The 26,402-nt window shown below is 44.4% G+C and overlaps 1 protein-coding gene across 7 annotated transcripts in view; it reads right to left on the bottom strand.

Moving 5' to 3' along the window:
• The window catches only part of RNF216 (ring finger protein 216), a 171,072-nt gene that overhangs the window by 17,330 nt on the left and 127,340 nt on the right, over positions 1-26,402 (bottom strand). For 6 of the 7 annotated variants that reach the window (XM_033841349.2, XM_033841347.2, XM_033841348.2 and 3 more), the window contains 2 exons: positions 13,599-13,696; positions 1,723-1,945 (listed from right to left, as the gene is read on the bottom strand). In XM_033841349.2, the coding sequence (XP_033697240.1) occupies positions 1,723-1,945; positions 13,599-13,696 (321 nt within the window). Of the gene's footprint in view, positions 1-1,722; positions 1,946-12,784; positions 12,908-13,598; positions 13,697-26,402 lie in introns of those variants that run through there. The other variant, XM_073791860.1, reaches the window with a different exon arrangement.

A 26,402-nucleotide genomic window follows, 5' to 3' on the forward strand; every position in this document is an offset into this window, starting at 1 on the left:
CCAGGGAAGTCCTGCTTTTCTTCTTTACATATAAAAGTGCTTAGGGGCTTCCCTGGTGGCGCAGTGGTTGAGAGTCCGCCTGCCGATGCAGGGGACGCGGGTTCGTGCCCCGGCCTGGGAGGGTCCCACGTGCCGCGGAGCGGCTGGGCCCGTGGGCCATGGCCGCTGAGCCTGCGCATCCGGAGCCGGGAGAGGCCACAACAGTGAGAGGCCCGCGTACCGCAAAAAAAAAAAAGTGCTTAGAACTTTTTATTGGACACACAGTGGGTGTTCAATAAGCATTAGTGATCATCTTCTCCAATATCTATATTTTTCATCTTATTCTCTCAGCTAACTGCATTGAAAAGCACAAATAATGGTGATAGTCTTATATATGACTTTTGGGGAATGTTTCTATGTATTTCATTATTAAATACATGCTAATGACTGTTTTGAAACATGGGGCTTATAAAATATATTAATTATATATTAATTATAAATTATATTAATTATATTATAGTATCCTTCTAATACTACTGTTAAAGCTTAAATCAAGAACGGATACAGTCATCCCTAGATATCCACAGGGGGTTGGTTCCAGGACCCCCATGGACACCAAAACCAGTGTTGCTCAAGTCCCTTATATAAAATAGTGTAGTATTTGCACATAACCTATGCACATCCTCCCGCATACTTTAAATAATCTCTAGATTACTTATAATACCCAATACAATGTAAATGCTATGTAAATAGTTGCTGGTGTGTGGCAAATTCAAGTTTTGCTTTTTGGAACTTTCTGGAAATTTTTTTCCCTGAATATTTTCAGTACATGGTTGGTTGAATCCACAGATGTAGGACCTGCAGATACAGAGGGCTGACTGTATTTGTCTTCTTTTTTTTTTTTGGATTTTATTGTTTTGTATTTATTTTTGTTTCACAGACACTGTATTTAATTTTATAAGAGATGAATAGACTGACACCAAGCATTGTAAATGGATGACCACAACAAAAGCAACAATGACTGCAATTACCAAACACGAAACACACTCACACTATGTCATAATATTGACATTCAGTCCAGGAATCCTCCACTGTAACAGCTCCTTTACTCTGCAGTGAAAATTGGTTTGTATATTTTTTGCCCCTGAGTCCTTGTGGGATTTTTTTTCTTTTTATTCTAACAGAAAGTCACAAAAATTACAGTCACCCTCATCAGTGTATTTGTCTTTATCACCTAAAGATATCATATGGTAAGTTATATTAACAGAGTCCTTAATACTGAGCCATCCTTGCACATCTGGAACAATCTCACTCGGTCATGGTTTCTATTTGCTGATATTTTATTTAAAGAATTTTAAACCTATATTCGTAAGTGAGATAAGTCTGTAGATTTCTTTTTCAGGGTTACCTCTGAGAGGTTTTGGTATCAGCATTATGCTGGCTTTATACAAATATATGTAAAACATTCGTTTACTTTTCTATCCTCGGAAGTATTTCAAATGGCATAGAAAAATTTTATTCCCTAAAGGATTAAAAGAATTTGCTCATAAACTGTTGCAGAATGCTGCTTTCTGAGGAGTAGCTTTTTAGCTACTTTCTCAATTTTTGTGTGTAGTTATCTATGCAGTTCCCTATCTTTTCAGGATTCAAAATGTGTTATGTATGTATAAAATCTCTTTTTGTCATATTATGTTATAGATACTTTTTTCCTACAAAGCAACATGTAGCCATGCATTCACTTACAGTGGGGTCGGTCCAGAGGGAGCATCTTGAACACTCCTGGCAAGGGGCTCCTGGGGAGCGAGGATGCTGGCAGAAGTGGTCATATCCACTGATAGATACTCGACAGAGGTAGCACATTTGGGCACCGCAGCGGCAAGACATGCGGTTGCAGCCTTCTGATTTGATGAGGCCGGTCCCACACTTATGGCATTTCCTAATGCGGGCTGCAGTCATCTTTTCTTCACTAAAAAAAGAAAACAGGATTGGAGATAGCACAGAAGATAAAAAAGAAAGAAAAATATTATGGCCCTTAAAGTCTTCCTTTCTTTCCACAGATAATGATTGCTTGGCTCTTTTGGTGACATTCGAAGGGTGAAAAGAGCCTATGTTTTGGGCTTCCCTGGTGGCGCAGTGGTTGGGAATCCGCCTGCCAATGCAGGGGACACGAATTTGAGCCCTGGTTTGGGAAGATCCCACATGCTGCAGAGTAGCTAGGCCCGTGTGCAACAACTGTGCCTGTACCCTACAGCCCGCGAGCCACAACTACTGAGCCTGCATGCTGCAACTACTGAAGCTTGTGCGCCTGCAGCCCATGCTCTGTAACGAGAAAGGCCACTGCAGTGAGAGGCCTACGCACTGCAATGCAGGGTGGCCCCCAATCGCCGCAACTAGAGAGAGCCCTCGCGCAGCAACGAAGACCCAACTCAGTCAAACAAACAAACAAACAAAAAAAGGAGCCTATATTTTGGAGTCTCAGAACTGCTTCAGTTTTTCAGTTGTATGACCTTGGCTAAATTATTTAACTGCCTCGAGACCCAGTTTCCTCATTTTTAAATTGGGAGAACCGAACTTTCTCATAGTGTTTTACAAAATTAATTAATTAATTAATTTTAACATCTCATAGTGTTTTGAGGATTACAGATAAGATACAGGGTACCCTGGCACCTAGTATTTAGAAAATGATTATTCTATTTGTTATAGGAGTCCCTATAGGCTTAAAATGGAGAGAAAAAACTCAGTGTCTTCCTAAACAATGGTTTTTATATACACAAAGCTGGATAATGGAGAGCCAGTAAACCTTAGTTACATACACATCTTAGGTTTTTAAATACATACTTGACATAGGGCTGGGGTAGACACAGCTGGGGGCGATCCAATGCCACCTATGACTTCTTCCTGTTGGCAAAGCTCACTCCTATGACAAACTGGCATGTTGGAATAATACCTTCTCAGACTCCCTTGCAGCTAGGGGATGGGCACACATATGACTCAATCCTGGCCAATGGGAAGCTTGTAGGGAGGCAACTTGTTTCCAGAAGCACTTTTAACTGATATCTAGAGTCAAAATGACAGGTCTTGGCTTGTTTTCAAGAGCTGGCACTTCCGAATTAGTTACTTCTAATGGTGCTGTTCATAACTCTGAAATAACACTTGCCACCTTTGCCTATTATTGCTTATGTGTGTCTTCCTGTGCTGTGTTGAGTTCCTTAAAGTATAAGGCAGAGGCTATGATGCTTGTACCCAGCTGGCATGAAGAAGTATCATCTTGATGGGAAGGAGTCAAAAGGTATTCCTGCTGAGACCAAGAAGAGCATGAATAGCCTTGAAGGACTCATCCCATTGCTTGAGAACTTCTCTCCTCTCCGAGTACAAACACAGTGTGTAACCAGGTAATTGCTTCATTGTAAAGAATGTAATAATGTGGGGATGAGTTCTGATCTGCACTCTCCCTCCTAAAGCTGAGGGAATGCAGCTTTCTTCCTTCCACTGCTCCCAGTTTTTCTGCTAATTAGTAAGAGTAGCCAGATGAGCCTGTGGTCAGGCAAGTGTTTTTTTTTTTTTCTTTTTTAAATATACATTTAGGACTTCCCTAGTGGCACAGTGGTTAAGAATCCGCCTGTCAACGCAGGGGACAAGGGTTTGAGCCCTGGTCTGGGAAGATCCCACATGCCACAGAGCAACTAAGCCCGTGCGCCACAACTACAGAGCCTGTGCTCTAGAGCCTGCAAGCCACAACTACTGAGCCTGTGAGCCACAACTACTGAAGCCCGTGCGCCTAGAGCCCGTGCTCTGCAACGAGAAGCCACCGCAATGAGAAGCCCGTGCACCGCAATGAAGAGCAACCCCTGCTTGCCGCAACTAGAGAAAGCCCGCCCACAGCAACGAAAACCCAACACAGCCAACATAAATAAATAATAAAATAAAAGATATTAAAAAAATTATATATATAAAAAAATACATTTATTTATTTATTTTTGGCTGCGTCGGGTCTTTGTTGCTGCACACGGGCTTTCTCCAGCTGCTGTGTGCAGGCTTCTCATTGCAGTGGCTTCTCTTGTTGTGGAGCATGGGCTCTAGGCATGTGGGCTTCAGTAGTTGTGGCATGTGGGCTCAGTAGTTGTGGCTCACAGGCTCTAGAGTGCAGGCTTAGTAGTTGTGGCGCACAGGTTTAGCTGCTCCATGGCATGTGGGATGTTCCTGAACCAGGGCTCGAACCCACATCCCCTGCATTGGCAGGCGGATTCTTAACCACTGCGACACCAGGGAAGTCCAGGCAAGTGGTTTTAATTACTGATATTTAGAAGACTGTTGTAGAATGCTCCTCAGAAGCCAGATCATATGTGTTTAAAAATAGAAAAATACATTAGGAAATTGGCTGCTATTCATTTCATTTAGGTCTAAGCTTTGAACGGCCCAAAAATGAAGGCAGGCAGAACTTTGGCCTGAAAAGAATTTAAACCCAGTTCAAGTTACAGAAGAACAAATGAGTTCTAAGTTTTGCTGAACAGGAAACAAGGTCAAGGAGACAAAGTTTTAAAAAAGTAAATTTATTATTGTCAACATTGTACACATGTTCATGATTTCAGTTAGCTCAGCAACTGTGAAGACAGTTCTCAATGTTCCATGTTAAGACTCACAAGGTTCTGGGACTTCCCTGGTGGTCCAGTGGGTGAGACTCCATGCTCCCAATGCAGGGGGCCCAGGTTCAATCCCTGGTCGGGGAACTAGATTCCCCCATGCATGCCACAACTAAGAGTTCGCATGCCACAACTAAGAGTCTGCATGCCACAACTAAGAGTCCTCATACTGCAACTAAGAAGCCCACATGCCACAACTGAAGATCCTGTATGCCGCAACTAAACATGCCACAATGAAGATCCCATGTGCCACAACTGAGACCTGGTGCAGCCAAAATAAATAAATATTCAAAATTATTATTATTGTAAAATAAAGTTCTTGTCTTTTATTTTTTATTATTTTATTTATTTATCCCCCCCCCCCCCCCCCCCCCGCCGCTTTTTCAGCTGCACCGGGTCTTAGTTGAGGCATATGGGATCTTTGTTGAGGCATGCGGGATCTTTCATTATGGCACGTGGTCTCTTCGTTGCAGTGCTCAGGCTCCTCTCTAGTTGTGGCGTGTGGGTTGCAGGGCGTGTGGGCTCCAGAGCGCGTGGGCTCTGCAGTTTATGGCACGCGGGGTCTCTCATTGAGGCGTGTGAGTTCAGTAGTTGTGGCATGCAGGCTTAGTTGCCCTGCAGCATGTGGGATCTTAGTTCCCTGACCAGGGATTGAACTTGTGTCCCCTGCATTGGAAGGCTGATTCTTTACCCCTGGACCACCAGGGAAGTCCCCAAAATTACTATTAAAAAAACAAACAAGACTCACAAGGTTCTGATGAAAAAGTCTCCAATGAAAAGCTGTGACCAAAATACAATTACAATTTTCTATGGCACAAACTTTCTGTGTACACGCACCCTGGAGACTGAGGTGTGGCCTTAAGCCATTGCACTCTGCCTGGGGGCTGGCTCATGTCTTCCCTGGGCAGCTTAGACTGTAGTGTGGGAGAGGAGTGGCTAAAGAGAACCAAGATTATATAGTCCTTTCCAGGAAGAGGGTGCATTTGCTTGCTCTGTTCCACCAAGCTGTCAGTCGCCAATGTGAAATAATACTGGGTGTGGTGGGGGAGAAATGGATGGAGGAGGGGGCTTCCCTGGTGGCGCAGTGGTTGAGAGTCCGTCTGCCGATACGGGGGACGCGGGTTTGTGCCCCGGTCCGGGAGGATCCCACGTGCCGCGGAGCGTCTAGGCCCATGAGCCATGCCCGCTGAGCCTGCGCGTCCGGAGCGGGAGAGGCCACGGCAGTGAGAGGCCCGCGTGCCGCAAAAAAAAAAAAAAAGGATGGAGGAATATGAAAAACACATACAACTCAGCATGGTTATAATGTTCAAATAGCTACTCAACACTGCAAGGATATCTATTCAAGTCCTTTGTTTTTGCAAAAGAACAGAACTAGATAGGGCCAGAATGGCCCTGTACCATAAAAGGACTGCTATTATGGGATGTGGTGACCACCTATCCAGTAATGTGAAAGTGCAAAATGGGACTGGGGAGAAATCATGGTTGATTTTTTTGGGAGGAGGGTGATTTGGCAAGAAGATTCTAAACTAGGCAGGAAGCAAACAGCCCTACAGGATGTGATCATTCACAGGAAAGGAAGAGAAGCCTGGGCTGCAGCTGTGTGGACTGACCTTGTGTTCAAACAGGAAGGCTCACTGCCCTCCTCTACATAACCAATCAAGATCCTACGATTCCATGATTATTTGTTCTCACCACTATTTAATTATGTTGGAAACTCCTTTTGGGAGCTGTCCTTATTTCTTGTAGCATACACTATTCAAAATCGTAAATGGCTTTCCACTGTGAGCATGTGTATGCACTTTTTTGGTGATAATGTGCACATAAAATTTACCATTTTATCTATTTTAAAGTGTACAATTCAGGGACATTTAGTATATTCCCAAAGTTGTGCACCCATCACCATTACCTAGTTCCAGAACATCTTCATCACCCCCAAAGGAAACTGCGCCTATTAAGCACTCACTCTCCCCAATCCCATGTCCCCTGCAACTGCTCATCTGCTTTCTGTCTCTAACGGTTTTGTCTATTCTGTACACAGGCAAATATCCATAAGCCTATGAATACTTTATATAAATGGAATCATACAAGATGTGGCCTTTTGAAACTGGTTTCTTTCACTTAGCATGTTTTGAAGGCTCATCCACAGTGTAGCCAAACATCTTCATTCCCTTTCCACGGCTGAATAATATTCCACTCTATGGATATACTACACTCTGTTTACCATTCATCAGCTGGTGGACATTTGGGTTGTTTCCTCCATTTGGCTATTGCAAACAGTGCTTCTAACGAACATTCTTGTACAAGTTTTGCTGGAATACCTGCCCCATCTTATACCACTTATTATGCTGTATCTTATGATTTAGCAATAAACTGCTTATGATTCCCTGTGTGTACCCTGTGCCTACAAAAAGTGATACTAGATTCCTGTGAGCATCTTTGAGAGTGGCACCACCACCAAGGGGTGCTGATTCTCAATAAATCTCCTTTTACTTCTCTGTCTGGACTGTATAGAGGAATGGGTCTTGGAGAACACTGCATTACTATAAGCCTAATCAGGTGCTGACTCTAATTGCAGCTGCTGTTCCAGATGTCATTTCTTACCAGAGCAAATAAACATAACCTCTGGCAACTGGTATGCAGCCAATGATCTGGAAAATGCTTTTATTTTCTGACCAATAAGCCAAGAACACCAGAAGCAGTTGGCAAGGACCTTGATCATCTGTCAACCAACAGACAATCCACTGGACCACTATTCTAATGACATGCAAATAGAACCCAGTTAACAGGAAGTAGCAGGTACTTTACGATACATTAATATGGTGTATTGTATGCCAGAAGGTGGGAGATAGATCTCTTGAAAATACAGAGATCTCTAATCTCTATGAATCTCTGGTGGCCTGGAGGTCATGTGCATATATATCAGGCTATTCCTTCCAAAGCTACACACACACTGCTGTTATGTTGTATCCCCCTGCATTCCCCACAAAGAAAGAAGTCAGACATTTGGGAGGCCTTTCTGGATTTTGGAATTAACATATATCACATCTGGATACATGGTTCTGATCCATTTACTGCTGATACAAAAGGCCAGGTTTAAGTAGGGTCTAAACCAAGAGAAGCCTTCCAGCTGCTATTGGACCCAGTGGTGTTCCAAGTGTCTACGGCAGACCAACATGCTGAACGGAGCTCGTAGCAGGAACTGACAGGAGAGTCAGAAAGGGGGCTGTGCTTCAAAAAGTAACCAACTCTGGGAATTCCCTGGTGGTCCAAAGGTTAGGACGTGGCACTTTCACTGTGGAGGCGGGTTCGATCCCTGGTTGGGGAACTAAGATCCTGAAATCTGTACAGTGTGGCCAAAAAAAAGTAACCAAGTCTTCTCCTTCTGAGAAACATCTCTGGGTCTGTGACCGAGTCTTGGAGTAGTCTAAATGCCTGATCAAGAACCAGTTTATAGGGTTTCCCTGGTGGCGCAGTGGTTGAGAGTCTGCCTGCCGATGCAGGGGACACGGGTTCGTGCCCCGGTCTGGGAAGATCCCACATGCCGCGGAGCGGCTGGGCCGTGAGCCATGGCCGTTGAGCCTGTGCGTCCGGAGCCTGTGCTCCGCAACGGGAGAGGCCACAACAGGGAGAGGCCCACATACTGCAAAAAGAAAGAAAGAAAGAAAAAAAAAACCAGTTTATAGAGCTGGGCAATACTCCATTACCAACTGCGAGTAGAGTACATATGACCAGGCTTGAGCAGGCCCTGGATACAAGAAGTTGTCTGTTTATGTGCTTTGTCACATTTATAAATCAGGGCTTCCTGCTTAAAAAAGAAAACAACAACAACAAAGAGCTAATACTTATTATATATATAGACTTATCACGTGGCAAGAACCATTCTGGGTATTTTAATCTTCATAACAACCCTACAAGTAGATATGATTATGCTCTACACTTTACAGATAAGGAAATTTAGGCACAGGAAGATTTAAAAATTTGCCTAAGGTTCTTAACTACAGCTATCCAGGGTGAGCACTCAATAAATCTGTACTGACTTCATGAATAAGACATCCTTCTTCAAGGCAAAACAAAGGCTCAAACAGCAACAACAGAAATCATCCGTTCCTCCCAACTCAAACTAGATATGCCATGTCCACAATAACAAGAACAGATCTGGGGGGAGCTGGCTCGTAAACCGGCTGAAAGACAATTCTAAATGAGAAGTATAAAGTGTTTTAGGTGACAGCACAACTGCTAGAATACTGCCAGACAAGATGACGACTTTGAAAAAAGAACATTTTTTGACATGTTCATCACTCAAGGCCATGCCACTGGTCAGGGTGGTGGTCACTCTAAAATATAAAGGCTGGCTCACAGGGATAAGCCTGGATGTGATGAAGCAATACCAGATTTTTCTAGTTGGCGTGGTATTTGTGATTACTATGTATGTGGCTGAATTAGTTTTCTTTTGTTTCCTGTAACCTTAATCACATCTGCAAAGCCCTTTGCCATGTGAGATGAAAAACAAAACAAAACAAACCACAGGTTCTGGGGATTAGGGCATGGATTATCTTTGGAGGCCATTTTCTCTTCTCTAACATAGTCTGCCCTCTGGCTTCCAAAGACTGATATCCATCCCACATGCAAACTACAGTGACCTCATCTCAAGGACCCCAAAGATCTCATCCAGTATAACATCAACTCAAATTTCATCATCTAAATTAGGTATAGATGAGACTCTGGGTATGATCCACTATGGGACACACTTCCTCTCCATTTGTGGGCCTGGGAAACTAAAGAAACAAATCATCTGCTCCTAAAATACAATGATGGGACAGGCCTAGGACAGCATTTATAGATATTCTGGTTCAAAGGGGGAGAAAATGGAAGGAAAAAAGGAGCCACCATTCCTAATAAATTTAGAAATCCAGCTGGGCAAACTCCCTTTATATTTCAGCTCTGAGCACAATCCTCTGTGGCTCACAGCTCTGTTCATGGCTTGAAGAGGAATAATCCTTCCTTTTTCAAGAAAGGTAGCATATGTTTGCAGCTGAGTAGTTTTTAATCAGCCTGTTCGCTGCTTATAGAATTTTGGGGGTCTGACAGACATCTTTCATTTTGTACTGTCTCTTTCAGTCCAACCTGGCAGTGTTTCTACTGATATAAAATTCTCAAGAACCTTGTGGGTCTCCCATGTATGTCACAGGGATTCATTCCATTAAGACATGAAGTTCAGGGGCTTCCCTGGTGGCACAGTGGTTAAGAATCCGCCTGCCAATGCAGGCGACACAGGTTCGATCCCTGGTCCGGGAAGATCCCACATGCTGTGGCGCAACTAAGCCCCTGCTCCACAACTACTGAGCCCGCACTTTAGAGCCCACAAGCCACAACTACCGAGGCCCGCGTGTCTAGAGCCCGTGCTCCACAACAAGAGAAGCCAATGCAGTAAGAAGCCCACGCACTGCAACGAAGAGTAGCCCCTGCTCCCCGCAACTAGAGAAAGCCTGTGCACAGCAACGAAGACCCAACACAGCCAATAATAAATAAATAAATAAATTTATTAAAAAAAAAAAAGACATGAAGCTCATTCACAGATATTTCCTTGATAATCCCATCTCTACTTTTGGCTTCTGCTTAGATGGCTGAGGGATAATGCCCGAGTTTCCTAGAGGCTCCCTGGTTACACCGAGGGGATCTGTGAGTCACTCTCTCAGGCTCTTCAAAGAGCCTTTGTGTAACTGAACACTCTGACATTCTCAAGGCAGCCTTGGTTTTTTTCTCTAGAGCATGCTTTTCCTGACAGTCAATCTCTTAATTTTAGGGTCTTTCATCATCTGAAGAGTATGAGATTTTCAGAAACAATCAAGCCTGTACCTTAAAAAAAAAAATTTATTTATTTATTTATTTATTTATTTATTATTTTTGGCTGTGTTGGGTCTTCGTTGCTGTGTGCAGGCCTTCTCTAGTTGCGGCGAGCAGGGGATACTCTTCATTGCAATGCGCGGGCTTCCCATTGCGGTGGCTTCTCTTGTTGCAGAGCAGAGGCTCCAGGCATGCGGGCTTCAGTAGCTGTGGCACGCGGGCTCAACAGTTGTGGCTCGTGGGCTCTAGGGTGCAGGCTCAGTAGTTGTGGTGCACGGGCTTAGTTGCTCCATGGCATGTGGGATCTTTCTGGACCAGGGCTAGAACCCTTGCCCCTTGCACCAGCAGGTGGATTCTTGACCACTGCGCCACCAGAGAAGTCCCGCCTGCTCCTTTTTGTTAACAGCTCTCCTCTCAGTCTGTCTCTTTCCACTTGCATTTTCTACTCTTCAATACTGTGCTTGGGGGACTTCCCTGGTGGTCCAGTGGGTAAGACTCTGTGCTCCCAATGCAGGGGGCCTGGGTTCAATGCCTGGTTGGGGAACTAGATCCCCCATGCATGCCTCAACTGAGAGTCCGCATGCCGCAAATAAAGATCCTACATGCCAAAACTAAGACCCAGCAGAGCCACAAAAAAAAAAAAAAAAATACTGTGCTTGGAAACTTCAGTTAAATGTCGTTTCACCATTTACAAGTTCTACTTTCTTCATAATTGCTGGACACAAGTCAGCTAAGCTTTCTGCCATTATATAACAAGGATTCCCTTTCCTCCAGTTTTCAATAACATGTTCTCCATTTCCTTCTGAGTCCTCACCAGCACTGCCTTTCGTGTCCATATTTCTACTAACAGTCTGTTCATGGTGATTTAAGTGTTCTCTAAGGTAATTTAGGCTTTGCCCATAATGGTCCTCACTTACTTCTGAGCCCTCAATGGTGGTTTCTAATGTCTGTATTTCTACTAATGGTCCGTTCAAGGCAATCTATGTATTTTTCTATCATGCTTCTCAAAATTCTTCCAGTTTCTACCCATTGCCCAATTCCAAACCCATTTCTACATTTTAAGGTATCTGTTACAGCAGCATTCCACTTCTGGTTCCAAAATTTATTTTCTATTGCTGCTATGACAAATTACCACAAACTTATTAGCTAAATGTAACACAAATTTATTATTTTATAGTTTTATAGGTCAGAAGTCCAGCATGGATCTCATCAGACTAAAATCAAGGTGCTGGTGGGCTATGTTACCTACTGGAGGTTCTAGGAGACAATCTGTTTGCTGCTCATCTGGAATGTCAGAGGATTCAGTTCTTTGAGGTTGTAGGACTTGAAGTCCCCATTTTCTTGGCAGCTATAAACAGAAGGTTATTCTCTGCTTCTGGAAGCTCTCACGTTCCTTGGCTCATGGCCTTCTTCCTCTACCTTCACAGAGAGCAACAGGAGGTAAAATTCTTCTTGTGTCTCTCTGACTCTTTGTCCATCATTCCATCTTTGTCTGATCAGAGAAAAGCTCACTCTGCTTTTAAGAAGTCATGTGATTAGACTGGATTTACCTGGATAATTCACGATAATCTTCCCTATTTCAAGTTCCATAACCTGAATCACATTTGGAAAGTCCCTACTGCCATGTAAGGAAATATATCCAAAGATTTATAGGTTCCAGAGATTAGGACATGGGACATCTTTGGGGAACATTATTCTGCCTACCAAACCTGTGGCAAACAGCAAAGTCATGGAGCCATTTGCCTAGGTTCAAATTCCTGCTATGCCAATTACTACCTGTGTGACCATGTTTACTTGGGCTCTCTGTGTGTCAGTTGTGTCATCTGTAAAATGAGGATAATAGTACCTATCTGTGGTGGAGACCTGGAGACTGTTAACTGCCCCAAATAGCCATTTCCCACTTTATTTTCTTGGTCACAAAACCCACTCCTTACCCTTCAAATTTAAGCTGGAGAAAAATTCGGCCAGCTAGAAACTATATATGGTATCTGCCTTGGAGCCAAGTTGTGGCCATATGACTCAGTTTAGACCAACAGGGTATGAGCAGAAATAATATATATAATTTCTGCTTCACTTAAAACTTAGAAGCTGTCTGCCTGGCAACTTGTCTCTGTCTCTCTCCTTTTCTACAGGCTGGAGTGCAAATGTGGCTGCAACCTAGTCACAATTATGCAGATAAGAACACCACCTTAGTGAAGCAATGAGATCAAGAAACCTAGGTCTTTGAATGACCTCATGGGACAGATCTGCCCCACCTGCCAGGTAGGGCTGGACTATCATATGAGAGAGAAATAGACTTCTGTATTATATAAATCAATGTATTTAATAGCTGTAAAGTGCCCAGACACATAAGGAGTGCTATACAGTGATGTTCTTCTTACTGACTGCATTATTTTGAATTCTGGAGGTTGTACTTCTACTTAATGTCTCAGGCCACCAGTCTCCTACAGAAAACAGATAAGCAACAGTAGTGCAATGTGACTTAATTAAAATGTGTAATAAGGGACTCCCCTGGTGGTGCAGTGGATGAGAATCCGCCTGCCAATGCAGGGGACACATGCTCAATCCCTGGCCCAGGAGGATACTACATGCCACGGAGCAACTAAGCCCGTGCGCCACAACTACTGAGCCTGTGCTCTCGAGCCCGTGAACCACAACTACTGAAGCCCACAAGCCACAACTACTGAAGCCTGCGCGCCTAGAGCCCGTGCTCGGTAACAGAAGCCACTGCAATGAGAAGCCTGCGCACCGCAACGAAGAGTAGCCCCTGCTCGCTGCAACTAGAGAAAAGCCTGCGCACAGCAATGAAGACTCAACGCGGCCAAAAATAAGTTAATTAAAATGTGTAATAACACATTTTATTTTATTAGTAAAGAGAAGAGGAACCGAAAGTTATTGAATTCATATGTGCCAGGCATTTACTATGTTACATTTGACCGAGAAATAGTTCTAAGAGGCTGCAGAGATGAGGAAACAGAGGCTCAGGGGTTAGGTCCCTTCCTTGAGATCATTCTAGCCTGGGGTAGCTTCAGAGCTTATTTTTCCCACAATATTCACTGCCCCCTCTGCCCAAAAGGCAGGTTAATGGGGGAGTTGCAAATCAGTCAATAAGCCCCCCTGAATCATGTTACTCACATAGATGTTCGGTACTTGATGTCATCTTTTTCAGCCAGTTCTTCACAAGTGAGACCGTTGTGCTCTTTCCAGAGTCCCTGACACTTCCTACAGGTTTCCTGGGGATAAAGGAGAGACACAAAGACAGCTCTTGGTGAGTAGACACCATATACGTCTCTGTTGAACAATCGGGAATGCGAAACACGCTTCACTTGGCTTGATTCTTTCAGAGGATCTCTCTCCTTTTCAGCAGGGATATTTCTAAAGACATCTCAATAGAAGATGTAAGAATCATTGTAAGAAAGCATGGGGAAATTTTTCTCTCCTTGGATCAAAAGAAAGTGTCGCTCCCATCACCCAAGGTTTATAAGGTTTTCTAAAATGCCAGGAGTCACCTGAAAAAACTACAGAAGATAAATTTATGTGATCTTGGTTTTTTAAAGATAAAATACTGTGAGCTGCTTGAGGTCTGGTTCTGCCCAGCGTTCCAGGGTTGGTCTGGCATAGACCACTTGTGTTGAATTGAAGTGAAGAACAGTCTAGATTAGGATCACTAGGGGTCCTTAAGGGAGACATTCCCTCAGTCATCCCTCACTCATAAACATGGATATCATCCTCCATAGCTTAACTTCATTTATAAACATAAATTCAAAATAATTACTAATTTTTATTCTAGGACTCTTCACAGTTTATAAAATATTTTCACATGTGCCAGAAACCATCTCACATCAGTAACAGGAATTTAAAGAAACATTAATGCAATTTAATTTCCATAAATAGAAACCACAACCCTAATAAGTACAATGAAGGAAGAAATGGTGGTGTCAGCTTTGTTTGGCCTGGGGCGACAGTGAAGGCTTGAGGACGTGCAGCCTGAGATCAGAAAGACGAGTCAAAGAAAGCAGAAAGAGAATAGCATTCCAGACAGAGGAAGAGTAAGAGAAAGACTCTGGTAGATGAAACTGGCCGAGTTTGGTTCCTGTAGCTGGACTGCAGGCAGTGAAAATAGGCCTCGTGAGGCCTGCTGGAGCCCGTCCATGTGACGCTTTGTAGGATGTGATTATCAGTTTGACCTTTATCCTAAGAGTGGTAGGGAAGCATCGAAAGGTGTCAAGCATGGAAGTAACATGAGCAGGTTTGTGATTTTAAAAGATGATTCTGCGTGGAGAACAGAGCAGAGGGAGAAAAGAGTGGAAGTGTAAGACACTAGGAAGCTATTAAAGTCATTCAGGAGAGAGACTATGGAGGCCCCGGTCAGGTAGGTGAGGACATGAAGGAAAGTTGACTGATTTAAGAGAAATTTAGGAAGTAAAACTGGCTGGCTTGGTGACGGCCTGGCTCTGGGAATGAGGAGAGGGAGGTATCACCCTGATGCCTTGGTTTCTGGTTTGTGCAACCCAAGATAATAGCGACATGGATGGAGCTTGGGAACAGTGGAAAAGGCCTGGCTTGGGAGGAGGGAGGGCAGGTGTTAAGATCCCGAGTTTGATCTTGGCAGTAATGACACAGGGGGACCTGTAGGACACCCAGTGGAGATGTCAGGCAGGGAGTTGGGGGTACATGTTTAGCATCTGGAAGTACCTGGGGTAGAGCTTGCCAGGAGATGTGCTAGATTATATCTTCACATCAATTCTAGAAACATCTCCTACCTCTGTACTCTCCACTTACTACTGAACTTTCTGTAATATATACTGCTAAGATGACTCTAACAAGGTGCAGAGTAGTATACATAGTAAAGATGCTACCACTTCTACATCAAAAAAGGTGGTGGTGGGAGAATATAGTGATATATAAAATCAACCTGAAAGGATACTCAAGTAATTGGTAGTACTGATTGTCCCGAGTGGCTGGAAAGTGGGGTGAGACTTCTTACTGTAAGCTCTTTGTATCTTTTGTATCTTGTACTACACCTAATTAAAATATAAAATTTTAAAAGAGAAAGAGAAATAAAATGGAATGCTTGAGGAACTGAGAACCTGAATAACTCTCATAAAAAGGCTTCTATCAATGGCATGGGGTGGGGTGGGGTGCGGTTAGAGATAAGCTGATCAGAGATTCTCTATTAAATGCTGTTGCTTCCAAGGGATATGCTGCTCTCTGGTCCACTACCTACATCTCTGTCAGTAAACAGAAGCTAAATCAGTACTGACTTCATTACTACACACCCAAACGTAAAGCAGCGTAAAACCCATTTTTTAAAAAAAAAACATTTTTAAAAGACCTTGTGCCTGACTATTCTGGGAAACTGGAGGATAAACAACAGCTGGAGAATAAATGAGCTAGTATCTATATCCTAACCTTCAAAACAATGCTAACCTAGCCACCCACCAGGAATAACATCTTGGAAACAATGCATGGCATTTAGAGAGTGCTTTCCAGCATTCCTGCTGATCCAGTTATTAATTCATGGGACCTTCTTCATAAGGGAAGAACCCATTTTCTAGGTGAGGTGCACAGGTCCATGACAGCAAGATGACCTGGCCAAGCTGAGTCAGCTGTGAGTGGTCACCACGAAGCCACTGCTTACTTCCAATGTCACAGCGGCTCTCCTGTAGGTCCATGTGTGGTTTTTCAGGCATGTACTTCTCATTGAAGGGCTGAGGGGTCCCAGAGAATAAAAATGAAATGTCTTTTGAAGAGACTAGCTAGTTAGACATTGAAACCCACAATTAAAAGAAGGCAAGCAAATAGCAGGCTGGGTGAATTTTACATTTGGACCTTTCTGTGTGTTGCTTCTTTACAACGTACCCTCTCTTCTAAACACAGCGTATACTTCACTAAGCTGTAATTCTCTCCTCTCAAGTACAGCTAGGCTTTGTTCCTTCCTAAATGCAACAAATGCTTAAACAATATTAGGCAGAAGAAAGTTCTTCAATGTTTCTAACGTGAAGATAATCAATTCTTCAAAGTAAGGTTAATGAAAGTCCCAAGGACCATTTTGGAAGGTGGAGTACAACGCTGACAAGTAACTTCAAAACATGAAGGACATGCATATCCTGGCTGTCAAATCTAATTGGAGAGGCTTCCCATCGCCTGTGTGCATTTTCAGATCAGGAGGAAACAGATGAATTCATCATCGGCCCAAATACAACAGAGAAGGCAGCTCCTTCCTTCTTGATGAGGAAGGCATGCACACACTGGTTAACTCAGCAGCTACCAGTCCATGCTCCTCATGACATCAGAGAGATTTCTGGTTAAGTTCTACGTTGCCCTTTAGTGCGCAAGATGCGTCAAGGTGTTTTGACTATTCATTAAGGTCTTAACTTTGTACTCTAAAGAAAGTACTCGACAGCTTCTCTTCATCCAGTTTCTGCTGCTTAAATAATGTTTACTGGGTAAGGCAGAAGATCAAGTTTGGTTTCAGATGACCCTGTCAGGGAGCTGACATTTCTTCAAAGAAACAGCTTCCTAAAAGACTAGCAGACAGCGTCCAGGTCATCATCTACGCATAGCAGGGCTTCCTGCTGCTGGCAAAGAACCCGAGAGATGAGACCAAGGGTCCAAGTCACCAGACTCTGCACTTCTTGCTCGCCATCCCTCCAGGCCTGCTCTGAGGTTTCTTGGTTCCCTGTGCATCCTGCATCTTTCCTGCTTGACTTCCAGCCTTGTCTCAGAAGCGGAACACAGTAGAAACTGCTCACTTATTTCTGAATGGTTCCTCCAGTGAAACTTCCAGACTCACTATCCAGGGGAGAGAAGTCTGCTGGCCTAAGATATGGGGTATGGGGCTGTGGCCAATTCATATCAAATCTCTGAAATTCCAGCTCTCTGCTTTGCCATCTCAGGTACTCAAAAACTGGTGGGGCCGTAAATCCTCACACCTCTTAAGTAAAAGATGAGGCCCGGGCACCTGACCATTCACAAGTGCTTAGCATAATCCAGAAGCCACAGGGCTATGGGCATTCAGGCCACATGTGTCTTCCAGCTGTCAAAGTCACTGGTTCTCCCCACCTCAAGACCCAAATGACATACGGATGCTAGCCAAAGCCAGAAAGAGTTCGATTTTAAGACAGGAAAACAGGCAATGAGATGGATGCTGGAACCCTTGGGAATCAATAAAGCTTGGCAAAGTCAAAGCTCAGGCAGAATCAGTGGGCTTTCCTTCCTTTCACTAAGGGAATTTGAGGATTTCTATTTTCTCTACGGCAAGGATGCCAAGGAAGTCAGATATGTGAGCAAACCAAGTAGAGCACAGTGGAGGTAAGTATAATAGTGTACACATGTACGTGCGCATGCGCACACACGAGCACACAAGAGACGGCAAAGGGGGTGGGGCTAAGTCAGACAAGGATTCTTTGAGGAGTTGGTGTCTTCATGGGACTGAATAAAACCAGTATCGTGAGGACTTCCCTGGTGATCCAGTGGTAGAGAATCCGCCTTACAATGCAGGGGATGCAGGTTCGATCCCTGGTCAGCAAACTGAGATCCCAGATGCTGCGGGGCAACTAAGCCTGCGCAACACAACTACTGAGCTTGTGCGCCTCAACTAGAGAGAAGCCTGCACGCCGCAAAGAAGGTCCCTCGTGCTGCAACGAAGACCCGATGCAGCCAAAACAAACAAAAATTAAAATACAACAGTATCATGAGTGATGAGAACATCCAGGCAACCAATAAAGTACTCCTCACATCTGGACTGACATCTCTTAGGGAAGTGCCTTTCCCAGCTACAACAGCCATTAAAGTACATAAAATGTAGAACCAGGGAATTCTCTGGAGGTCCAGTGGTCAGGACTCTGTGCTTTCACTGCTGAGGGTGTGGGTTTAATCCCTGGTCCGGGAACTAAGTTCCCACAAGCCACACGGCATGGCCTAAAAAAGAAGTAGAACCAGACTCTCAATCAAACATTTCAACAATGAAACATACTCAAAGTGTTAATATTTTAATGAACACAAAAGGTTTTCATATTATTAAATAGAATTGTTTTGTTTTGGGCTTCCCTGGTGGCGCAGTGGTTGGGAGTCCGCCTGCCGATGCAGGGGACACGGGTTCGTGCCCTGGTCCGGGAAGATCCCACATGCCGCAGAGCGGCTAGGCCCATGAGCCATGGCCGCTGAGCCTGCGCATCCGGAGCCTGTGCTCCGCAACGGGAGAGGTCACAACAGTGAGAGGCCCGTGTACCGCAAAAAAAAAAAAAAAAAAAAAAAAAAAAAATTGTTTTTTAAATAAAATTATTTAAAAGTATTTATTTCATCCTACCCTTTACAATTTTCTGTATTTATGTATATTTTGCAATGTATGTTACAACAGTAGTACAGACACATAATTTATAAATAAATAAATACATACTTTGGGGGGAATTCTGCTGTACACATTTTTTTCCAATACAGAGAGCAATCGCAAAGTTGTGCCATCTACTACCCTAGCTATCAGAAAGTCACGGAAGGGATCCAGACGTGGCAGCAACCTGCCTGGGCTTGCGTTTCCAAATGCACTGATGCACTGAAGAGGCTGAGACTAGAGGCAAGAGGACAGTTAAGCAGCAACTGAAGAGTCTATGGGACTGGGTTGGGGAAAACATGGACTTGGATCAAGTGATGAAGGAGGAGGAGCAGATCTGAGTGAGGGTGGGAGGCAGAGGTGAGAACAGAAGTTTAATTTTAAACGAGCTTATTTATTCACTCTCAATATTTGCTGAATTTTTATCCTTGGTTGAGGGCTGTATGAGATGCTGGGGATACAGCATTAAGAAAGTTAGACTCAGTGTCTAACTTCTTGCAGCTTATGTTCTGCTGAAGAAAACAGACATTAGACAAACTGGATATACAGCTACAACTGTGACAGGAACATTCAGAGGAAAAGCACTGGGTGCTGTAGAAGAGCGGAGTTAAATTAGCCCAGCGATCAGGAAAGGCTTTGTGAGGATGTGATGTTGAAGCTGAGCCCTGAGGGATGAGCAGAGTTGGCCAGATGCCCGGGAAGGGTGTTCCAGGCAGAGGGGAGAGGATGTGTGAAGGCTTTGGCACAGGTGAGGGCCTGTCTCATTCAAGGAGCACAGAGGGAGTTGGTATTGGCTGGAGCCCAAGGGGCAGAGCTGAGAGTAGACAGTGGTGAATCCTGGTGCAGCCGCTGAGGCTGGAGGGAGGTGTTTGGAAAGCCAGGCTAAATAGGTGCGAAGTGCAATGATCTAATTCACATTTTCAAAAGATCACTCTGGCGGCTGATGGCTTGCTAGGTTGTAGGACCTTGCAGTGACCCCCTCACTGAACTAGGGTCTGGTAAATAACTTTTAGGGGAACAAGCCCTAGAGTCTGGATTCAGTTCTTGGGCAGACTTCCTCCACAGCCCTCCACAAATAAGGCCACAACCTCCCTCCTGAACCAAGCTGTGCCAATGCTGAGCCTGGCAGAGGTGAGGCTGACCTGTGACCAGCAAACGGCAACATACCTATCTTTTCTTATTAGGAATAAGAGGACCACTTTTCCTACACGATTTCAGAAAGGGACTTCATTATTATTTTAAAAAGGAGATTGTTTTTTTCAGTTTTGGCTCTTTAGATGAGTTTCTCATTGAAATGTCATCTATATGGTATGGAACATCTTTAACAAGAGTCTTGAACTCAGACATCTCAGCCGAGACCCTGGTTCAAGGTTTCAGACCTATACACCTTTTGGTACAGGCTGTTTACACACACATTTCACTTAGTCTTCACAGCAATTCTACAAGGGAAGTACTGGCCATTATCCACCCCCCCCCCCTTTTTTTTAAGTAAATGAGAAAGGAAGGCTCAGAGAGGCAAATTAACTTGTTTAAGGTCACAGAGCTATGGACCCAAGTCTGCTCAAATCCATTTACACTCCCCACTCTATTCTCACTGATTCCAGCACGGTGTCTGTGAGCAAGAACAGGTCATTGTTTACTGGAAGCCCTGAGGTTACAATGGGCATCTTGTGTAAGGAGACCACAGACGAAAGGTCAGTGAGGTCACAGAGAACCAAGCGTCAGGGTAGCAAAGGTGTGGACACCGAGCTGCAGCTGTGCAGGATGCCTGCTTCCCTGCGTTTCCTGGAGAGCTGGGAATGACCCATTAAGAGGCAGGATGGACTGGGATTAAACACGAGGACACCTTTTATTAATGATAATGATAGGAACCTGCTAATCACAAAGTAATCCTGGACTGGACACACGTGAGGAAGTAGCTGTTCCTGTCGCTTTCAGCCAGTTGCATGTCTGGCGGGGCACTGACGGAAGTGTGTTTTTAGATTCCCATTAGATGAACAAACGTGAGTATTCCACACCAGAACCAAATATCAGTTACCTGGTCCTTCCCTCAACCAGCCCCTGGAACTTTACTTGTAAATAATGGCCGCTCACTTCCCCACAGGTGGCCGGGATTAGAATACATGAAGACTTGCTAGTGAGAATGCTTGGGATGATTTACCATCACCAACCCTGTGATTCAGTGCAGACAATTTCTGCACTGAAAGGAGTAAGGACACCTTCACTTTCCCTCCCTCGCCCCCTTCAACAAATACCTCCTGAGCGCTGCCACGAGGACCAGGCACTGTTCTGAGCAAACGATCACTGAACAAATGAAGTCCCTGCCCTCCCCGAGTCTACATTCTGGGAGTGCTGGAGTGGGTGGATCGCCAAACAGATAAACGTCTAGTCTGTAGGAAGAGAAGGAGCACCCAGGGGAACTAAAGCAAGGTGAGGGGCAAAGAGGTGTGAAGGACAGCCCTGCGCAGAGGTGGCGTGTCAGTTCAAACCTGAAGGGTATCTGGTAGAGGAGTGGGAGCAGGATGGAGGATGGTCAAGTGAGCCAGGAGAGAAGAAGGAGAGAAGCTCAGAGAAACAGCCGTCCCAGGTCTCACGTCCGTCCTGAGCCAGCACCCAAGGCCAGCACTGTTGGCCTCCTGCCAGTGCCACACGCTCAACATCCTCAACCTCGCAAAGCTCTGCCTAGGTGTCCTTTCTCTGCTGGCAACAACTACTCATCAGCTCTCATTTCAAGTACCGGGGGCTCTGGAAAACCCAAATGACACGGGCAAAAGTTGGCACTCTTTCTCTGGACTCTTGGAGCCCTTGGCTCCAACTCTATCACAGTAGCACTTTTAATAGTGTCTTGTAATTATCTGGTTACATCACATCTCCAAGGAGCCAAGCACTCCTTGCAGGCACAGACTATGCCCTGCTGATCACTATAGACAGGCTTGGAATGGAGGGTTCAATTCATATATTCAAAAAATGTTATCTTTTGAGTGCCTGTTATGTGCCACATGGGGATACACTGGTGAGTAAGCCAGCAAAATTCCTGACTGAAAGGAGCTTACAATGTTCTACACTGTGTCTCAGCTATCTTTGGGTTTCTAGGGCCTTACACTAGGTCTGAGACAAGCAAGGGGCTGAAGGTATGAAAAATTACAGAGAGATGAAGGCTGGCAAGACAAAGCACATTCCTCTCCATACAGAGTTACAAATACAACCCCACCCCTACTCCTGGGACGTATGCATTTTACGTGGGAAAAAGGCATATGAAACCTCTTAGTAAACTGAACCCCTTCCCAAAAGAACATTAGTTCCTCCCTATCATATCTTTTTCTTTACAGCTATACAAAATACAATGATGATTTTATGAGAAAATCAAGCTATATGTAAGACAATTTCAAGTTAATTCTTTAGAGTTTATGCCTTAAGGATACGGGCTACGCCTTTTCCACTGTGGTTCCTTTCTTTGCTCCCTAATCACCTTCCCCAACCTAATGCATAAAACTTACAGATCAGTTATTACCAAGAAGCTAATGGCCAAATGCCTGCAGATGGTGCTTGAGAAAGCACTGCATATATTTCAAATAAGACATTCTTTGTTGATTTTCTCCTATAGCTCCAATATGTGGAAACTGATCTCTCTTCATTTCCAATGAAAGGAGCTTCACCAACTATACTGCTTGTGCGAGCCTCTACTTTAGAGAGATTAAGACTCAAAAATCACGGTCAAGACTTCCCTGGTGGTGCAGTGGTTAAGAATCCGCCTGCCAATGCAGGGGACAAGGGCTCGAGCCCTGGTCCAGGAAGATCCCCCATGCGGCGGAGCAACTAAGCCCATGCGCCACAATTACTGAGCCCACACTCTAGAGCCCACGAGCCACAACTGCTGAGCCTGTGTGCCACAATTACTGAAGCCCGCGCACCTGGAGCCCGTGCTCCACAACAAGAGACGCCACCGCAGTGAGAAGCCCGCACACCACAACGAAGAGTAGCCCCCGCTCATTGCAACTAGAGAAAGCCTGCGCAGCAACGAAGACCCAACACAGCCAAAAATAAATAAATTTATAAATTAAAAAAAATCACAGTCAGCCTGGCTCTTTCCTTCTCCCACCCAGGGGCTCTGGAAGGTCAGTTACCACCTGAGGTCAGATCACAGGTTCCTCCTGCCCACCCCTCACCCCAACAAGACCAGTCCACTCTGCCTGGGCCCACTTTTCTTTTTTTCTTAATCACTATTTTTTTAAATTTAATTTAATTTATTTTTAACACAGCAGGTTCTTATTAGTCAATCCCTTTTATACATATTAGTGTATATATGTCAATCCCAATCTCCCAATTCATCACACCCCGACCCCCCCACCATGGTGTCCATATGTTTGTTCTCTACATCTGTGTCTCAGTTTCTGCCCTGCAACTGCTTCATCTGTACCATTTTTCTAGGTTCCACATATATGTGTTAATATACGATACTTGTTTTTCTCTTTCTGACTTACTTCACTCTGTATGACAGTCTCTAGGTCCATCCACATCTCTACAAATGACCCAATTTCGTTTCTTTTTATGGCTGAGTAATATTCCATTGTATATATGTACCACATCTTCTTTATCCATTCGTCTGTCGATGGGCATTTAGGTTGCTTCCATGACCTGGCTATTGTAAATAGTGCTGCAATGAACACTGGGGTGCATGTGTCTTTTTGAATTATGGTTTTCTCTGGGTATATGATGCCTGGGCCCACTTTTCTTAAAGGACAAACAAAATTTGAACATTAATTCTTTAAATGATGTCTTGTAATTATTGGATTACATCATGCCTCTACAAGAAGCCAAGCTCTCCTTGCAGGGGGTTTCTCTCTTTCCTCAAAGTAAATAATCACTCTGAGGCAGAAGAACCTTTTGATTTCTGAATGTAGAAATTCAAATCTGGGTGTGACCCAGCAACAGCTCTGGGCAACATTACTGTGGAATGGGCTTCTTTGGGGAAGATTCCATACTGTTCTTATTTTTTGATGGTCACACACACAAACTATGGAGATTTAAAAAAATGTGTGCACTGGATGCGCACCCCACCATTTCTATGCACAGAAGCAGACTTTGAAAAAAGAAAACTCCAAATCTTACTCCTGCAGATTAGAAAGAAGTCAAGCACTCCCTTCCTTTGGATCCACCAGGATTAGGTGACAAATCAGAATAGGTGGTTTATAAATTTGGTTTCTGTGCTAATGCTGCCCTCTAGGGATAGAAAGCTATGAAGGTACGGAGACTTAAAGAGATTTACGCTGCCTGGTAAAAGGGTAATGCTTGAGAAATACTGACTGCGAAAAGCCCATTACATCAGGGCCACAGCTGCCTGCTCTTTACTATACTATAGGGACCAGGACTTCTAAGATAAAAAGTGGGAGGTAAATATTTCCTGAAATAAATGTAAGTTCAAATACCGATAACATTCTCTAGAATGTCCACTTAACAGAACCAATGGGACAATATAAGCAACACCCGGGGCAATGCCAGGAGGTGGACATTAATATAATCTGATTACTGCTCTGGGAATTGGGGAATAAAATGGACAAATACAAATCCCCTATCTTCAGAGAATTTACTGGGGATGGAGGGAAGGTCACACCATATGTCAAATAAGTAAAATACACAGTGAGATAAGATTATAGGTGCTTAGGAGAAAAACACAGGGAGGAAGAATGTTAGCACTGGGTTGCAGAAAGGGAAATTATTCATAATTTTAAAGTGGGTGGTTGGGGAAGGCCTCTCTGAGAAGGTGTATTTAAGCAAAAACTTAGGAAAGCAAGTAAGCTTTGTGATGTCTGGGGGAAAGAATTCCAGGCCATGGAAACAGCAAGAAGGGAGGTGGAAAGGCCAGTAAGCTGTAAGGAGGGCAGGGTGTCTGGGGCCTGGGAGGTAATGATAAGGACTTTGGCCTGTACCCAGAGTAAACAGGTTAAAGAGGATTCCCTCTACAAGGACTTGAGTGAGTTAAGTCCCAAAGAACCCCCATCTGCTGGCTCCCCTTTCCTGGCGAGTTCTCAGGTCTCTGAGCCACACCTCCACCTGGGCCCTGGGCCTCTCCTCCCTTGTGCTACGCTCACAGCCTTGAAAGGGCGGGAGGGCAGAGGTTGTGACTAAGCCCTGTCCAAAGGGGTTTGCTCATGGCGGACGCTCAACACAGTGCAAGTCTGTGGAACCAGCTACTTACAGCTATGATTTTTAAACCATGGACTACAAACCACTGGTGGATTATGAAATCATTTCAGTAGATTACGATAAAAAAAAAACTAGAACGGAAAAGAAGATACTAGAGTGCATCCACATGTCAGGCATTTGTTTTTTGTAAAACTATTGTTTTCGTTATACATATATGTGTTTATGCATGTGTTGGTTCTATGGTAAAATATATTCCTACTATAGGTCACAGTTAAAACAGTCTGAAAACCATCAACTTAGGATTCATTCATTTATTCAAGAACCAAAAAGGTTCTCTAAAGTATCAGAGAGGCTCTTTCTTCCAGGGACCAGCTGTGAGGAATTGAAAAATGGACCCATCTCCAGTTTACCCTAGAGGTAATGCTTTTAGTGAGGAACAATGCATGAGAATCAGGTACAACAACAGTCTTCAGGAGGGCTCAGGAGCAAAGCAATGTATTATGAAGTGGCGGATCTAATAAAAGGTCACTTCGACTGTCAAAAATAAACATTGTTAGAACTTGGACAGAAACAAGCCCAGTGCTCACTCCAAGGGCTACTCCTGGGGGACTTCCCTGGTGGCGCAGTGGTTGAGAGTCCGCCTGCCAATGCAGGGGGCAAAGGTTTGAGCCCTGGTCCAGGAAGATCCCACATGCCGTGGAGCAACTAAGCCCGTGCGCCACAACTACTGAAGCCTGTGCGCCTAGAGCCCGTGCTCCGCAACGAGAAGCCATTGCAATGAGAAGCCTGTGCACTGCAATGAAGAGTAGCCCCCGCTAGCTGCAACTATAGAAAGCCCATGCGCAACAACAAAGACCCAACACAGCCAAAAATAAATAAATAAATTAAAAAAAAAAAAAAAGGCTACTCCTGGGCTTCCTGGAGCTTCTTGGAATCCTGGCCTGGAAGGAAGAGCCAGCAAAGCCAGCTCTTCCCTGCTCTCACTCCACTGTCAACATGCCCTGGAAGGGAGGCTCCAGATTTCAGGAAAACCAAAAGATGACCTCCCACAATACGCTTCGAGACCTCCTCTATATTTCATGGTGTTAGCTAGCTGGGCAGGGGTGCTGAGGGGCAGACAGACATAAAGGCCACTTGGAGAGAGGTGACCCTCTGCCTCAGTGTTAAACCGGGAAATGCTACGTATTTCTTGCGGGAGACAGACAAGTGGCAGAAGGGCTCAGGGAGCAAGTCTACAAATCAAACAGGAGAGGCATGGCCAAGGACAAGAGTGCTACAGCCTAATGAACAGCCTCACAACCTGAGAAACAGAAGGATATTACCTGAGCTACCTGAGGTTAGAAAAAGAAGAAATGAAGGATTTGTCAGCCTGACTCCACATGCTCTAAAGAAGAGGTAACTGCATCAGCCAGCTCAAGTATCTCTGGCCTTGTCACAGCTACCATCCTGCAGCCATGACAAAC

The sequence above is a fragment of the Tursiops truncatus genome, chromosome 15 (genome assembly GCF_011762595.2).
Source record: "Tursiops truncatus isolate mTurTru1 chromosome 15, mTurTru1.mat.Y, whole genome shotgun sequence".
In the NCBI taxonomy this organism is placed as follows: Eukaryota; Metazoa; Chordata; class Mammalia; order Artiodactyla; family Delphinidae; genus Tursiops; species Tursiops truncatus.